This window comes from Gymnogyps californianus, chromosome 1 (assembly GCF_018139145.2).
Source record: "Gymnogyps californianus isolate 813 chromosome 1, ASM1813914v2, whole genome shotgun sequence".
NCBI classification, from domain to species: Eukaryota; Metazoa; Chordata; class Aves; order Accipitriformes; family Cathartidae; genus Gymnogyps; species Gymnogyps californianus.
Window position 1 is genome coordinate 72,804,536 of NC_059471.1, and position 18,397 is coordinate 72,822,932.

The 18,397-nt window shown below is 34.8% G+C and overlaps 1 protein-coding gene across 1 annotated transcript in view; it reads left to right on the forward strand.

Moving 5' to 3' along the window:
• The window catches only part of VWA3B (von Willebrand factor A domain containing 3B), a 71,154-nt gene that overhangs the window by 29,282 nt on the left and 23,475 nt on the right, over positions 1-18,397 (forward strand). The window contains exons 12-20 of the mRNA XM_050909886.1: positions 3-134; positions 3,281-3,379; positions 5,631-5,813; positions 7,200-7,327; positions 8,816-8,991; positions 9,662-9,826; positions 10,944-10,983; positions 11,104-11,260; positions 15,567-15,685. Coding sequence (XP_050765843.1) covers positions 3-134; positions 3,281-3,379; positions 5,631-5,813; positions 7,200-7,327; positions 8,816-8,991; positions 9,662-9,826; positions 10,944-10,983; positions 11,104-11,260; positions 15,567-15,685 — 1,199 coding nt within the window. The remainder of the gene's footprint in view (positions 1-2; positions 135-3,280; positions 3,380-5,630; positions 5,814-7,199; positions 7,328-8,815; positions 8,992-9,661; positions 9,827-10,943; positions 10,984-11,103; positions 11,261-15,566; positions 15,686-18,397) is intronic.

An 18,397-nucleotide genomic window follows, 5' to 3' on the forward strand; every position in this document is an offset into this window, starting at 1 on the left:
AGGAACAATTGAGACACAAAAAGAGATTTAACTTTGTGAAATTTAGTGCCCAAGCAGTGGCGTGGCAAGAGAAACTTGCTGAAGTTAATGAGGAAAATTTGCAAGATGCTTGGCTTTGGATAAAAGGGCTTGAGGTAACATGGCAACTAATTACCACAAAGCGTGTTTGTACAAAGTTATATTTGTGTCTTCCTTTCTGTATGGCTGGGGCATTTTTGGATTGACTAAGTATTTGACTTGAGTAAGCTAAAAATATAGATGAAGTATAGACTTTAGTAGATCTGAGCACAACTTATGTGTCAGGTATAATAATCCTTTAACAGTGGACCTGTTTATAAGATCATATTAATTCAACTTGCAGCCTGCTAGGTTTAGTAGCCACAATGCAAACATCGGCCAATTTGATTTCTGTAGAAGCCATGACAGTGCTCAGACCCTGTGTCTAAATTTGTCACTCTTACTGCAGGGCTGCTGCACAGATGAGGGCTGTCGCTGGCAGACTTACAGCTCAGAGGTGACACAGGAAACTGGTGCCAGCAAGCTGGACGAGCATTTCTAGTCCCTTTTGGTGCATGGATAGACAGCTGACTTTAGCCTTCATAGGAACATGAGAGCAACCATACTCAGACCAAACATCTGTCTATCATCTACCCAGTATTCTTTCTCTGACAGTGGCCAAAATCTGAGGATTTTTCCCTGAAACAGAGTAGAAATGCTTGTAGTCAGCCACAGTCAGCCACCAGATTGTAACTGTCAGCAGCTTTAGGACCAGTTAATGTGTCAAGTGTGCACAGCAGTGTTATGAGCACAGGACTGAAAATCAGTCATACAACAGTACAGATATATCCCATGTTATGTTTTCTAACACAAAAAATTTGTTTATATAATAAAACTCCTCAGCATTATGACAGCTCTTCCTCAGACTTAATCATGAAATTCCTGGGGATGAGGGAATTGGGGAAGCTACATAATACCTCTGAGACTACAAAGCAAGATAAATAACTTGGTATTCTCAGAAAATACTAACAGACAAACACATGGAGAAAAGAAATTATTAGTGTGGCCTCACTGAGTAGTTGGTGGATACTTATAACTGAGGCTAGTAAACTTAATTTTACTGCCTTCCTTCAGACTTGAAAAGTTGGCTCTGTTTAAGCCGTATATGTGCTACAGCTTCATGCAAGTTCGATAATACTTTGAACTACTATAATTTGATACCATCCTGTATATGCATTTGGGAAGGGCCTTTTTCATCATTATTCATGAAGCTGTGAATTGTTGATTATAAATTTCCTTCTAAGTTCAGATCTAGATATCTGAAATGGTACAGGGAATGGTACAAGAACAGTCTACTTTTTTTCGGGGATGACATCTGCTGCTGACCTTTTAGTCTGTTTAAAGCAGTGCAGGCGTTAAGTCTGAGATCAGAAAGGTGGCTTTACAGTGAAGCTGAAATGAACAGAAGATTGCTCTAGAATATTAATCAGAGTAGATCCTTTGATCTCATTTTATACACTTTGGTCCCAGGATGTTGAATAAGGAAGCTGAGCTATAAACAGTAACTGTTCCTTAAAAAGCCTTTAGAGTTGATAACATTTAAAATTTTGAGGGTGATTATGCCATGTAGCTGAAGCATGTCAACTTCGTTCAAACACTGATAAAAACAGTGTTCATTTGTAATAGTAGCAACTGAGAAATCTAAAATTAACAGCTTTTACCATAAGGTACATAGTTATTTCCCTCACATCATCAGCATCCACAGTATGTTCCCATGATATAGTGGAAGAAGTTGTTTTGTTTCAAATCAGATCAAAACCATGTACCATTATTGAAAAGAGCCAGGATGGCCAATTTACACATAATAATGACTGATGTGTGCCTACAACTTTATAATGCTTACTAAAACATTAGGAATATTAGATATATTTAACACAAAGAAAATGGCTCAGGCTAGTTATTTCTTATGAGTGGGTACTGGTAAGGATTGTTTGTGAATTAGAAGATAGGATTATAAAGTATCATCTGAGCTGTCTTGTTGCCTGGCCCATACACTCTTACGCAGCCATACAGAGTTACTCTCAGAGTGTACCTCCTATTCCATTTCACCTGATTTACTTACTTTGCCCTTTCTAATAGAACTGTTTGCTGGAGGGAAGGACTGGAAGATGTTTTAACACAATTAATAAGACTGAAGAAATAATGCTGTTAACATATTTTTGCATGTATGGGTCAATGTTAGTGCTTTATATTTGTCTTCTGTAATGCATTATATATGTGGATCCTGAGTCTCTTCTTACTTACACCACTACAATCCTCACTGCCCTCCAGAGCGGTACTCAGGTGTTATACTAGCATAAAACAGACTCATGTCTTTTCAGGGATTTTGCTTTGGCCCCATTAACAGACTAGGACTAAGACTTGATGAAACACTTTTCCATACTGATAAAACCTTACTTTCCCCTTACATTTATAAGGTTTTGTACACTGAATGTTTGAAAGGTGGAAATCTGAAGATGTAAACTGTAGTTTTTAGGTTCCTACAAGCCCTGAAATGCATTTCAGTGAGTTTAGAGTTGCATTTAGTCTAAAAAGAAAAAAGACAGCTCATGATCACTAAGTATGTGAATGACACAGGAAAAGTGCTAGTATTGCTCAAATATGAATTTTTAAGGGGGCACAGTATTGCTTTACTGTGTATGTTTTGTTGTTATGGCTAACTTTTGTGCTAAAAAATAAATGATGTTTACATTGATGTGCCAAGGGGGTAGATGGGAGATAGATAGTCTGGAAAAAGCATTGTTCAGAAAACCAGGACATGCTTTACCTATTTTTGAGAAATAAACTTGTGCAACTCTTTTGTGGAGCCTTTGAATTATTTGGTTAAGTAAAATATGTATTTCAAGGGAGTGTGATGAGTTGGCAATCAGGAGCAGCAGTGGGAAAATATAATAGAATGTATCTTTTATCTTACATCTTCCTGTCTGTTTATAGTCTTTTAGGGATTGCTTTTCCTTCTACAGCTCGTATTTCTATTGCCAGCATTTTGCTTATGTGTGTTTGCATAAGCACTGAATACCGATTTGGTACCAATTTATGCTACTGTGACACTTGCTTTTATTTTTTTAGCTATTTGACATAAATATTTTCAACATTTTATTACTCATTTCGGTTCTGTAATATCCCTTCAATTAGTACACTGTCATTATGAATTTAAGAACAGAGGCAAAGAACTGTTAGTATTTGTAGCTGTTTCTTTGTCTTTTTCTTTTTGGTTTCTTAGGTTGGAAGTTCCACAAATACACTCAAAGCTCTCCAGATTGCTCTTGCTGATACTGACACTCAGGCTATTTATCTCTTGACTGACGGGAGACCTGACCAGGTATTTGTGAAATGAGAAAACAGAAAATGCAGTAGTGTGGTGTCAGAAGGCTGAAGTATGAGATGAATATCATACCTGCAGAGCTGAGTCTCTTGGAGTCTCTTGGAGTCTCTTGGACGTTGTCATAATATTGAAGAATTGTATATCTGAGAAATGTACTGTTCGTGAAGGGGTTTGATTAGAACTCTCTGCCCACAGTCCAGTCTTTGGTGCATGATAACTCATGACATTTCTCATGAGTTGTTTTAAGGATCTGGTAATGGATTAAACATTAAAGCTGTATGTTAGTATCAAGGTTAGGATTTGTGTTAAATAAAATGTCTCCCTAACTTAGTACAAATATCTCATGAATTAAAAAAAAAATAATAGTGATGGTCCCATGATATGGTTTAATTTAACTGCAATCTTGTGTGATGGCTTGAAAACCTAAAAAGAAAATGATTGATAGCAAAATAAAAAAACCCCAAGTTTGTGTTCAACATTTTTCCTCAAAGAACACATCAAATACATAAGTAGGTACCTTCTTACATTCTGTTGCAGAACTTACACAAAGGCTATGTCATGTCTGAGGAGTAAGGGCCTGATTATTAATTTACATTATTTTAATATAAAGATTTTACCATTAGGTCTCTGTATGATTCCATTTTTATTCTACTGAGTCAAATTTGATCTCATGTAGGTGCAGTTCGGGAGTAGCAGCAGTCTGGAGTTGCTTTAAGTTTAGTTTTAAGTGGATAACAAAATCAAAAGTATGCTTTTATTTTTTAATGTGTTGTTACCGTGACTTAAAATGATGCTATTTCATGTTGTATCACATTATATAACACCAACTAAAAACTGGAAAAAAAACCACTTTCAAGCTGTAATGCATGGTGAAAACTAGCCCGTATGCTGAGAATGACATTTTTAAAATACTTTATTTGTCCTTGAAAATGTAGCTTGGTTGTAATGGCAGACATGCAGCAAAATCCCGACTTTACTTAGGTAAATAGCTGGGCTGAAGGCCACATGAAATTAATTACTGAAGCATATTCAATAAATCTAGGATTCAGAAAGCATCATAAACTTGCAGAAATAATTTCTTTATACCTTGATAAGGAAGAAAAATGCTAAAAGCCCACTTCTCTTTTTGTTCTGTTTTTCTTGATAAAAGGAAGGTGGCCCACAAGGAAGGGTGGATTTATATGCTTCAAAATGATTTGAATATCAAAATGTAAACCTGATTTTAAATTAGCACATGAGAAACTTCGACTCACATCTTTTAATGTTGTTTTTAATTTTAGTTTTAATCCTTGATATTTTCTAAGGACAAGTTGTTTGTTATTGGCTATCACTCATTAAAACTCAATTTACAATTGATTAAAATATTTGCATTGTTTCACACTTTTGCTAGCTTGGAGCATATATTAATATTTTATTAGATAATAATTTAGCTTAATGTACACTTATTCGGATTCTTCATTTTAATATTCTTACTAAGTTAGAAATTAATGAATACTTCATTTCTTTTTACCTAGTTAATAATGGCTTTTATGATTTATATTATACTTTTTTAGATTAAAAAGGGGAAATGACCAAGATTGCTTTTAACTATTAAAGTGCAACAAACAATTACATTGCAAATATTGCTAAATTTATCAAGATTTATGACAGTATTCTGAACAACCAAATTGTTATCAGAAGTTAGAGAACTGAGTCAATAATTTCTTTCTACCAGATCCTTCAACATTTTTACATATGGTAGATCTTTTACTTTCTCACCTGATTTTTATTTCTTTATTGGAGGAGGAACACTAGCTTTCCTATTTTCTCAGCCTCTATTGTGTTTCCTGGTATTGAATCAACTTTTCATTGAAGTAATTTAGCTTAATAAAAATATCAACATTTATATACATCCAAAAATATTGTTATATACATACAGTGATACCAAACACCAATGTAGTAATTTCCTATACTTTAGTAATTTCCTTTAAGACTTCAGATACAAAGAGTACTGATTATATTATAATTTACATTTTATTTTATTAGAGTATCCTGTGCCTTAAAGCATTATCAGTGTTTCAAATTCAGTTTTAAATTAGCTTATTTTATATAATTATGAAATAGCAATCCATATAAAATGTATGCTTTTAACTGATCTATATCTGTCTCTAAGCAACAGTATGACTGATTAAATTCTTACAAATTCTCCATGTTTTGATAAATACATTTTGAGACACCACATGTTTAATATGTATTTTTCAATTTTCAGCCCCCTCAAATAATTTTGGCTCAAGTCCAGCTTCATCGTAAAATTCCCATCCATACTGTATCCTTTAACTGTGATGATATAGAAGCTAATAAATTTTTGTATGAACTATCTACTGAAACAGAGGGACGGTTTCATTATTACAACATTTATTTGACTGATCCTGATGCTGCAGAGTTTATTGTTGTGAGTATCTGAAAATAAATGTTTGTTTCTTCATGCTATTGAAGGAACCACATGACTCACATTATTGTGATTGCATATTACAATAGATTATTAAAAAAAGAGGGTTAATCCTAGTCAGATTTGAAGTGATGTGAAAGCAATGAGGGTGACATTTTTTGGTTACTAAATTTTATTAGACCACAACAAAAAAGCCCAAATATCATGCAAAGTACATTTGTAGTGCTACTGTTGCAAAAAAACTCCCGAAAACCAAAACCCCAAAAACATATAGACCAAATTCAGCTCTGGAAGAAACACATGTGATCTCTGCTGTCTCAGAAATAAGTTACTGTTTAAAATGAAACTATGGTTTGTATCCTGTTAATAAATGAGAGAATGCAGAGCTGAATTTGAAGGATGATGAATGAACGATTCTTTGAATTTTGCTAAAAGTTTGCTCTACAGTAGCCACTGGGGAGAGATCTATAATGAATAAAATGACTAGAATAGCAGTGATCTATCAAGTGTGACTAAGCAGCTCAATCTAACAATCCCCAATAGGAAATTTCTGAATAGACTAACAGAAACATCCATTTAAAGCATATTCTTGTTTTTGATTAAAGTTAACACTCACTTAATTAGTTCCACAAATTTTAGAAACGGTGGTAGTGGAACAATGAGAACAACCAGGAACAAGACAGTAGCAGGAAATGTAGAACTTTGCAGACACCAATTAGAAGGAAGATGTGAAAATACTCCAGCTCTTGAAAGATATCAGAGAGTGTACTGGGCAATTTTGGTGATTCTGCTGATGTGGCCTGTGTGACACTGTGCTTGTTAGAAAGATGAGGGCCAGAGTCCCTGTTGTCCACCTCCAGACTTCTGGCCCTGTGGGAGTTGTAAAGGGATCATCACTGGAATTTCCTTCCTGTTTCCTCCTGCAGTCCAAATGATTCCCAGTCAGTTCCAATGTTTACTTGAAGAGTATGGTTTTTACTTCCCATTTTTCAGGGACGGTATGTGATACAGCTATGATCTGTAGAATGACAGGACAACAGTTGTAATGTACATAGCTTGTACTGTATTGTATTTATTTACTTATTTGCTTGCTTGCTTGGAATGAGGGGAGCTACTGACCTCATTACATTATTCAGAAATATGGCTGTTCATATCTCAAGGGGTAACTGGCTTGTTAGGGAATGCTTGTCCTTTTCCTAAAAAGGAAGAATAATTTGAAAGGCTGTATTGCCAAGCACAAGAGACTATCTGAAAAAGTATACAAAATTTTGCAGCTGTCCTAACTCAGTCATTATTCAAAATTATTATCAGAGCTTGCATAGTTTCAGTTCAGAAATGAAACACATTTAGGAATAATTGTAATAAAACCTTTTATTTTCTTTTTGTTAGAGTGAAGACATACATCTTTTGAAAAGAGAGGTTGAACAAGGAGAAAGAGACCTAGAGAAAGTGAAGACCTTTCATGCTGAATGTCTGATGATGGATTGTTATAATGGAGAAAATGATCCAGAGAATAAGTATGTCCTCATACTGCTATTATGTTAATAAGAGATAGGAGCTATCTGTTACATTTCTCCTTTTTCATTGTCTTGCATTTTTAACCTCTGACATTCTCCTCTTTTTAAAAGAAAGGTTGTTGTTTGTTTGTTTTTAAATGGTTAGAGTAATGGAAAAGAAAAATCTGGAAAAATGCACTAATACTGTGATGCCTGAAACAAAATGATCTCAAATATCTCAATAGTCTCAAATTATTAGGAATAATTAAAGCAAAGAGGTGAAAATATTTTTCTGTCTCCAGCACATGGTAAAGTTGCTCCCTCTGACCTAGAGAATTAATGAAAAATTATTGTCCTTTAGGTAGAGCTGGCTTGATACTTCATGACTAAATTGCCACTCATTGGGGTATGCTGATGAAACATAAATTACATATAAATGTATTTGTTTAAAAGATGGCAAACACCATGAATGAAATTCAGCTTACTTCTTTTCACATTTTTGATTTTACAATGTGTGTCTGTATGTTCATATCATATTTATCCTTGCTTTTTATCAAAAGATAAGTAATCTCATCATTAAAAATAGTTTCATGTTCAACATCAGTTGAAAAACATGTTGAAAATCTCATGGTGCCAAGAATGACCGTTCAAAAAGAGGTCCTTCCACAGCGTACTGAAGGCAGACTCCTGAGCCACTGTGGAAAAGTTTTCTGCATGTCTGATTATACTGAGTTTCTGTTTGGGGAACAAACACAGACCTAGCTTCAAACATGAAGTTACTTGTAATCTCTACAGGAGCACAGCCTTAATAAAAAGATAGCTTGCCCGGTGCCCTATTTATCTGTGCAGTAATAGTACAAAAGCAAAAAAGTACATAAAAAAAAAAATCAGATTTTTAAGACAGAAATCTATTAAAACCAGTAAATTAAAATAAAGGTATTAAAACTAAAGTAAATAAATTAAAAGTGGAGAGTGCTGTGGAATGATTTCATATGTGTGGATGGGCAGGCAGGATGTCCAGTATAAAAATGTAGATAAGTATTTATTTCTGAATTTGCATATTTTATTTTTTATTAATGCTGGGACATGGGTATATACGTGTGTGTGTGTGTGTATATGTATATATGCATATACATATATGTGTGTGTCAGTTATTTTCATTGCTGATGGTAGGTTTACTCTTTCCCCCAGGATTCAAAGTGACTTACAGAACATTCTGACCTTATTAAAAATATACGAGGGTGTTGCCTTAAAAGTAATGAACATCTTTTAAATAGACTAAGAAACAACTTTTAAATAGTTTAAAAAACTAGGAATATTTTAACCTCCTTTGAACTCCTCTTTGAAGTGCAGACTAGAGAAATAATAGAGAAAGTATTTTGCACTGCTAGAAGCATTTGAAATGACTATTTAAATTACCAGAAAACTTCAGCTTAGTGTTTTTTAAACCAGTGTTATATGTATGAAGTAATATCTTGCTTGTTTCTTCTTTTTGTCACTTACAAGCAGTAATCACAAGCAGACACATACTGTGTCTTCTGTAACCAAACATGTTGAAGAGCTGAGTACTACTCTTAGCAGTAAGCTGTGCTGTGTTTCAGAAGAGCCAGCACTGACACCACATCAGCAAATCTGGCAAACCACTGCTGACAGTCCAGCCCGAAGGAAGAAAGCATTATATGCAGGTAAGACTAAAATGAACTGCAGTTGTTAGCAGAATTTATTCACTAACTTGAAAAGATTCTGTTAAAAATAGCAAAAAGCATCCCTCGTCGTAGGAACAAATGAAGCCTTTGATGATTTAAATAATCCTCTTTCTGAAATTCTAACTTCTCTTCATTTTTACTTTTCAGCCATCTTACTCATTTGATCCAAAGACAGACAAATGTCTGCTCATTTATGCTTCATCACAGGCCCTGCAATGACAAATTAACCATTTTGACAGAATGTTTTGAAAGCTCTGTAAATATTTTAACAGTAGATATTAAATCCTTTTCTCTTTTTACTCTAAATAAGTACATCATTGGCAAGAATGAAGAGCTGTTCTATGTTTCACTAGTTACAGCATTACTTAGACTAATATTTCTCCTTACTACACCTGTAACACTATGTTTCTCTTTGAAGTATCCTTTGTATGCCGTCTGAAACCAAGTTTACCCAGCTGATGTAGAAGAAGTCTTCATCCTTGGAAAACTACAAAGTGCAAATTAGTGCTGAAGTAATTTTGTGTTTGAGGTCTTGTGTAGGCGGTCCCTTAAAAATTGGGCCTGGATACCAAAGAGCAACTCAAAAATCCCAGGCATGTGTTTGAGCAGTAAGTTAGCTCTTCCTTTCTTTCCCTTTCAACACCTACAGAGCAAACAAAGACGAGTCTGCTGCGAATCCTGAGCCATAGTGTGAAATCTAGGGAAGAAAGCCCAGAGGAGGGAATATCTCCTGAAAAAAAGAGTTTTTCTGTCAAAAAGAGTGTGAAATGTACAACCATTTTCAAAGGCAAGTTGACAGAACAGGAAGCTCTGGGTGGGGCAGACAATAACATTTCTCCTGCTGCAGTTGTAACTAATGGCGCCTCATGTGAGGCAAAACTGTGCAGACCTGCAGTACAAAGGATTGGAAGGCAGCAGGGGTGCAGAGAGCTGGACATGCAGGAGGGTATTGTAACAAGGTCCTTACAGCTGCAGCCAGACTCCTGCCAGTGCCCAAACTATTCAGTTTACAACAGCTTAGTTATGTCCACAGTATGCAGCAGCTGTGATACAGCTACGCCTTAGACTGCTGAAAGGATATCACAGTTGCTTCTTATCAACAGAATAAATAGATCTTGAGAATCTTGTTATACAGTTATAGATTGTTGTTGTGATACATTAATTTGTAGTTATGTTCAATGTTGAGGTTAAAGCTGAGAGTGGCGGTTCTAATTCTGTGATACCAATGTAAAAGGAGGTTGCACTTATTAATATGCTTAGACTTGCAAAAAACATGCTCGCTGGGACAGATGCATATGTAGAGACAGAAGTATTTCCAACGTGGCTTGGATATACATCCAGATAGTTTTCATTTCTCTCAGTAATTCATGCAACTCTGAACTTTATGATAGGTCCTCTAAGTTGTTCTAAAACCTCACCTATGATACTTAAAGATGTTTGAGTTTTTTACATTTCAGTGTCTTATTTTAATTCTTTATATACCTTTTTTACAGATTTTCATAGCCATATACCTTAAATTAGCCACTCCTGGCCATCTCATTAGAGATAGTACTTGGTATCACATCTTGAACTGGGGAATAAACTGGTTAATCTTTCCTTTTGGGTTATAAGAAATAAATATGTACAAAGTTCAATTTTTATTTAAAAAAAAAAAAATTATTCCCCACCTATTTTATAAATTTCCTCATTGTTTAATTAGGACTCATGAGGCATATAGTAACACTGTTACTATTGATCAAGCACCAAGAAACACAGGCAACGTAATTCTCATTGATAAATTTAGCAACTGAAATAGACATTATTGTGTAGTCTTTGTGACACTGCTAGTAGGCTTAATTAAAAAAATGATGTTGTTACATGTCAGCTTATTTATATATACTTTTGTGTGCACAAAAACTGTGAGATAATGAAATGCAAATGTTTTATCTTAGATCTGAAAATGCAGAAAGCTGTGAAAAGGACATCTAAAAGGTACGTGTGTGCATATATAGATACATCACAAAAATTATAGTTTATATTTTTCTTTAGTAATTTCAAACTTCTCAGATTTATTTCTACCTTGTGCTACATCTTACAGTCTCTTTTTTCCAGTTCTCTAGATGTCTCTTCAGCTCTTTGGTTGAAGACCCATGGCTTGGTTGCTAGGCGACTCACCATCATGGATGCCTTAGCTCCTACTGCTGTCCCTCATGGTAGCAAATACATCCCAGTTCTGGACAAGCATGTATTTTCTAAAGTATTTGATGAGGTAAAACTCTTACGCTGTTTCAAAGCAAACATAAAACTTGGTACTGTTTTCAAAAGGATTTTTTAATTCATTTCTATAAATGTCATAATTGCATTCTCTAGTGTTCATTGTAGATGGTTGATGTGCACTAAAGGTATAATGCATATCTGAATGTTCATTCATGCATCAATAAGAAGTTAAAACTGACAGTTAATAGTATTTCTTGCAAACTTTACCCTTAAGTTTTAGTTATATATTTTTCTTTCACAGTTACCAGTTGATGGCAGTGTGCAGCCATCAGGTGTTCAGCAATTTCTTGAGCACCACAGCCTCTACTGATACATATTAATTCACTGGAGTATGTATTTTAGGTCCATAAAGTCATTTGGAAAACTGTGCAGATGCACAGTTTGTGGATTTGTGCATTCTCAAGGTTTACGTGTGTCCGCTAAGACCTTTTGAAAAGTATTGGAATTCAGTTATTAAAATTTAATTCTGATAGGTGTAGACAATTGTGAGATTGTGCAAAATTCACGATGAATTGTGTATCATGAAGCTCTAATTGCCATTCCACTTAAAGGAAATCCATTTTGTGGCAAGTTGCTCTTATTCTTCTTGTGTCATGCATCCTGTGAAAGTCCTATGAATATGTTGCAGCTTGTTTTAACTGTTTAATAAAACTGTTTCTTTAAACAATACTCAAAGAAAAAGCTAAACAGCATCTGTTTAAATAATAAGGGGTGAGCAAGGGTTTTTGTAATAGGATGTGATATGGAGCTAAGTAAAATATTTATAACAAATGTACACATTTGTACATTTTAAAGTTTGCATATTTGTTTTTTAAATTTAGGAATGGGAATTTTTGCTATAGCAGGCAGATTGTGGAAGCAAAACTAGATCCTCTGTTTTAGTAAAACCAAGTCAAAACCAAGATCTTTTTTTGAAGTGTGAGATTTTTTTTAATGCAATAAAAAGATGGCTTTTTGTATCAAAAGCATTAAAAATGTACATTTTAATATTTCAGATGTAAAATAGCCATTTTTCAAAAAAATTGAGACATTCGATGATTACAAAACTGTACAAAACAATCTACTGTAAGTGAAATGTCAAACAAAAGACATTGTGACTTTCTCATAACTCTTATGTCTGATTTCTGAGCAGTCACTTCTTTTCTCATCTTCTTCTGAATGCACCTACTAAGTAGACCTCTTTCTTCCATGTTTCTAAATGAAGACTCCTTTGAATCCTTTCCAGAAAATCCTGAGCTGCATTTGAACTGCTATTTGCAAAAACAGTAGTCTGTAAAACCATGGTCTTTGAAAATAGTCAAAACTATGATTCAGCAAGTGCTATGTACAGGTAATTTTTAATGGCAGTTCATGGGAGCTTAGGGTAGTTCAGGGCTGAATTAAGTTCAGTGTTCTTAGAATGAACAGCTGCTGTACAGAGTCCAAACAGTGATCCATGGGCTTTCTTTAGATTCAGGGATATAAACACAAAATAATATGTCATTTTTACCACTTTTTCGTACCTGCTAATCCCCATCAGTTGTATAGAGACACTCAGTTTCTGAGGCAGTGGAGAATTATTGTTCTATGTGTAGAGGCATGGATTTTTCTGGGTCTGAAGCAGAGTATAGAAAGGAAAACAAGGTTGGGGGTTGCACACGAGGCAGGACCAGTAGAATTTATGAGGTATGGAACCCACTCTCCCCCAAGCTTCATGCCAGCATATTAAGGAAAAGCAGAAAATAGGTTCTGAGACTAGACATAGAGCTTGACTAGGAGACATTAACAAATTGATTAAGAATCTTGATTATTCCAGTACTTCAGAAGAATTAATTGAAGATAATAAATGTACAGACATTTTTGCATTCTTCCTTCTGAGATCTTAATTTTCTTCGTGTGGAATGCAGACATCCTTGTTTGCTTCTCTAGGGATAGTATAATTTTTATTTTTGGCCTTTGCTAGCAGTGATGATGGAGTAACTATGAGTGGTTTTCTCACCTTGGAGATGCAGCAAGCAAAAGGTTTCCATGACAACTGTTCATTAACAAGAGGCTGACCTGTTGTTTTCAGTTCTGTGTGACCTGTCAGTTTCACCTGAGTTATTTCAAAGAGGTTAATTCATTAAACTACCCATCAGATTCATATCCAGAAAAAAAAAAAAAAAAAAGGCTTGGGGGCTTGTCTAAATTACGGTATGGTAGTTCTGGAACAAACCTTCCCTACAGAATTATGTGAGTATCTGTTGCAGATTGTGGCATCTTAAGTACAGCTTTGCAAATCATGGAGTTTTAACTTAATGCTTTGCTCAGAAGAATCAAGTTCAGATTAAGCCAACAAAAACATCTTTGTTTGGTCTAAAATAAGAAAGAGTTTTCTAGGGTTATTGTGCTTTGGTTTTATCTTTAAAAATTTGAAATTTTGGTTTTGAAATAAAAACCATTTTGAAACAAGTGAATTCTTTTGATATGAAAGTTAAGTATTTAATTTAGAAAATGACAAAACATTTTGGCACTAAAAAAGCTTCCCTGTGATTTCTTTCAGCTGAATCTGTCAAATTTCACTTGACTTCATGAGCAGTTTTCATTGCTCTCAAAGTATGCATAATATTTCAAGTTTACTGTTTGCTAAGAACACATTCCATTCTGGTTTTATTCTTCAATACTGTAATAATGTGTTTGTCTGCCCCTCATATGCTACTCAAAGTGTTTTATAAACTGTATTAAATATTCATTTTGCAAATAATGCTGTGTGTACTTGGAGTTACTCTGGGAATTTGTAAGGGAATGTAGGAGAGGGCTTCTACATGGTGAACATGAGTAACATAGCAGACAGCAACCATGGCAGTATGGAACTGGAAGAGGGGTACTCTCAGCTCCTTGCCTTTAAGCTTTCAGACTCCACCTGGAAATGACAGGTAGCCAGATTTCATGGCTCACAGTTCTGGGCAGAGATTTACTTCATCTGTCTCTGGCAAGATACTTCACTGACATGTTCCCATTAACTTTAGCTTCTAAATGATCTTAAGATTAATTTAATATTAGGAGCTTTGATTTGGTCTGGCACTGATGTGACACAGATTTATTAATCAGAGAGGAGACGTCCTCAGAAAGAGAGAATATAAAGTCATACCACTGCTCCTGAAAAAATGGTCATACAGTAGTAATTTGGAATCCAGCTATGCTGTGATGATTCAAACACAAATAAAACATCACTGAAAAATGTTCTCAATTAAAGAAGTCTTTTTATTGTTTTATTTTCTGATTGCTTGCCTTATTCCCCCAACAAGGATTTTAGTTTTATTTAAATTGAACCTCATCCATCTTTTTGTCATCTGTATCCTGATCTCAGACAGACACTTGGGAGAAGCTTCCCACTCAACCATACGTGCTGAAGACAGTTTTGGGGAGAGTAACATTCTCTGTCTTTGCCATTTCTTTCTTGGATTTTTTCTGTTTATAATCATCATCAGGACATTGATATATAAAATAACTTCTTATACGAGCTGCTGAGTAATTTAAGAGGCTGAAGGATGGTGGGACTTTGGACTGAGAGATGGGAAGGCATCTTTCCTGCTCTCTGTCATCCTTTTCTACCCTTTTCTCTGCCTTTTGAAAATCTACTTGTAAGTGTATGACTTTCTATTTTGTAATGAAGTTGACTTATGTAGGTGCTGTATTATGAGATTTGAAAGGTATTGAAGTTCCTGATTCTGATCAACCTGATTAGGTTCCTAAGCCTTATTGTGGTTAATTAAGACTAGTTTCAGTGAGCAATATCCACCTTGTTCACTCTTTGGTGATCAGTGCGATGGTGAAAAGTGTCTCTCCGTCTTTAGTACTCTAATTCCTTAAAAAATATGGTCCTCCAGAATAAGATTATTAAATACACTTAAATAAGTAACTATCACACCTGTATGCTAGAATTAGATGCTAATAAGTATAAGGGAGTGTTGTTTTAAAGCAAAACAATCTGGAATATGGTCATGATCTAGACATGCTTGTCTCCCTTCTGACCTACCCTTCTATTATTAGAGTTATTTGACAGTACTGATTTAGTTAGAATTAACTAGTAGTTAGGAAGCTTAATTTGCAACTTCTGCATAAAGGGATTGTATAATTTCAGAAGATTTTATTAACAGGCTGGAAACTATGTCTTAATTCTGACGTTTCTTTGGGGTGCTCAGATCTTTCTTTCTGCAGCCTTCCAGTGTTCCTTCTGGCTGCTCTGATCCTTGGACATGGAGTCATGGGCATTCAGTTATTCTGGTGGAGGAAAAGTTGTATGATAAATGAAGTCTTTTTCTTTTATTGTATAATAGATGTTACCGTTGGCCCATGTTAGCAACGACAAGAAGCGGATCACACTAATTAATCCTCAGGCAGTGAATCTTGATGCCTATAAAAAGAAGCTGGAACAAGCAATTAAATCCTATGAAAGGCAAGTCTACTCATCAGAAATTTATCACGTTTGCAGTCTAATTTCAGATTTTTCTTATGTAGTGTGTATTTGCTCCCACATGCTTTGCTCAATACTGATAATTCTGCACATTGGCACACTTTAATCCACCATCAACCTGTAGGAGAAATGTTTATTTTCTTCAAAAAAAATGCAGAATGAAAAAAACAGATAATAGGCAAGGAGATAATAAATAACATGTTGCTCATATTATGTTTGGTCAATGACAAAAAAAAAAAAAAATCTTTTACTTTCTGGGAATAAACCTGAAAGCAATCATCCCTGGGGAGGAATCTCCCCTAAACATACAGTGCTAGCCAGACTTCTAACTTACAATTAAGCTACTAAATCCATAGACTGACATTTAAATTAGTGGCATGCTTTTTGCTGCCAGCTGTCTAGCACCTAACTATGGATGCAAGAACATAACTGAGGCACCTATAAGATACTGACAATTTTAATTTTTTTTTTTTTTTGAGAGATGTGTTGTGCTTATTAATTAAATGTTGGTAAAAGCACATCAGAATTAAACAGGACACAGACATTAGACCTCTAAGCTATTTCCTTCCTTGATCTAACTTTGTGCATTTTTTTGAAGTAATGCAATTATTTGACTACTAATGTCATTCAGTAACCTGATAAGAGCTTTGACTAGAATTGTTTTAATAAATAAGGTATCTTTTTCAGGCTGTATTGTAATAACATTTACAGATGTAATTATTTGATATGACCAAAAAACCCTTGATAACAAGTGTTTAGTCTTTGTTTTTTGATTAATTCCACTAAGGCCTTTTAAGGTTTTTTTTTTTCCTCTGTAGCTCTATGATCATACCAGTTCTTTTTAAAGCATGTAATAGCTCTGTTTTTCATTCCCATTGCCTATTTCTAAACTTACCCGTCTTTTGTGGTAAAAATCAAGAATTATGATTTGCAAATGCTGCTTGCTATGTCTAATATTAATGGAATTCAGTGAAGAAAAAATCTGTTGGTTTTGTGCGCTCTGTCATTGAGACAATACTGTTATTATCAGGCTGATGAAGAGCTCACAGAAATCTGGATTTGTCACTCATTTTGACAGAAGGTTCAAGTGGTGTATTTTTGATGGTGACTTTGAAAAAAAATTCAAGTTTTTCATTGCTGTGCCATACCATTGAATATTTTACATTTATTGACTTCAGTTTTGAGGGAAAGAAAAGTGTTTTCTAGTTAAACTCTGATGATCTTCTACTGACAGCTTTTTCACAGTCTCCCTAAAACTTTGGTGATTGGGAGTACTGTTTACATGTTTACCTATAGAGGTCAATGAATCAGTGTATTTACAATAGTAGGATTGAGTTCCTTACTTCTGTGAAAAAGATGTATAGAAGAGAGATCTGCCTGAAGATCCTTATAATTCACAATATAAAAAAGAGTTCTCATTGCTTTTCCTCTACATGTGAAACAGCAACCCAGTCAAATTTATTTTGCTCTAAATGCCACAGTACTTTTCTAGTAATTGAATTTGCAAAGGCTGCAGTTCAGCTTTGTGAATAGTGATTGGTCGCAAATTTATTCTGACATCTATAGATGAGACAATACATCAGGGCATGCAGATTTCAAGAACAGAAGCAAGCATGACAATATCTTCCCCATACGTAGATTGACCTCAGCATCAGATTTAGAGGGAAAAAAGTGGCGAGGGCAGAAATTTTGTGCTCTGACAAAGAGAATATCCAGTATTGAAGGAGAAGAATGCTGGAAGCTTCAAAATGTGTGTCATCTTGTATAGCCAGAAGCTTTTACAAATAAGTTAGTTATGAGTGTGCACATTTAAAAGTATGAAATAGGCGGTGGAGCATGCTGAGGCTGCAGATTGTGAACGAACTAAGTAATTTACATTCTAAAAATGCTGGGCTTTAGTTTCTAGTAGATAAAATGAATCATCAAGAAATTAATATTCAAAATCTGGTGTTAATGAGCTTTTTTGTACATGCACCAGTAAATCTGGCAAAACTGTTAAAAGTCTAATGGTTACAATCTGAATTTTTCCTAACAATGAATTTGTTCTTGTATTTCCAAAGGAAGTTCGGAAATTTTTCTAGAATTACAGCAATTAGGATCATTGGTAGAGGTTTATTTCTGTAGTATGAAATGAAGTAATTGAGTGATGGCTTAATTGTTTGAGATGTTAATAGAGAAAACTGTAAGCTAGATGACCTAATAAGAGTTTATAATTTACGTCTAAGAAGCAAAAGCAGAAAGTTTAGTGGTGATCTCAGAACTGCATTGCTTTGGGATAATCACTTCTGTTTTCCTGTCAGTAGTTTTTCTTCATAGCCAGAGTTTAATGAAGTAGAAAGCTGAATGGCACAAACTGAGGGGTTATCTTAGCAGAAAAAAAAAAATTAGCATTGTTCTCCATGTGTCTTCAGGCTACAGTTTTCTGAAACTGTTTAATTGGAGGAGCTGTGCTTAGCTTAACTGGCATTTAATCAGTTTTTTTATTTGATTTAGCTTGCTGGTGCTGAGGAGAACCATCCATAGAAAATCCTGGCAGGAAGCAGCAGTGATTGCCATTAATCCTTCTATGACCCTGAAATAGTCATGCTGCTACTTGATGGAAGATGCTGTTTTCCCATCTTCTCTTGCAGTTGATAATTTCATAGCTGAGTGATAAGGTTACAATTTGATGATACAGTGCTCTTGGAATACAAA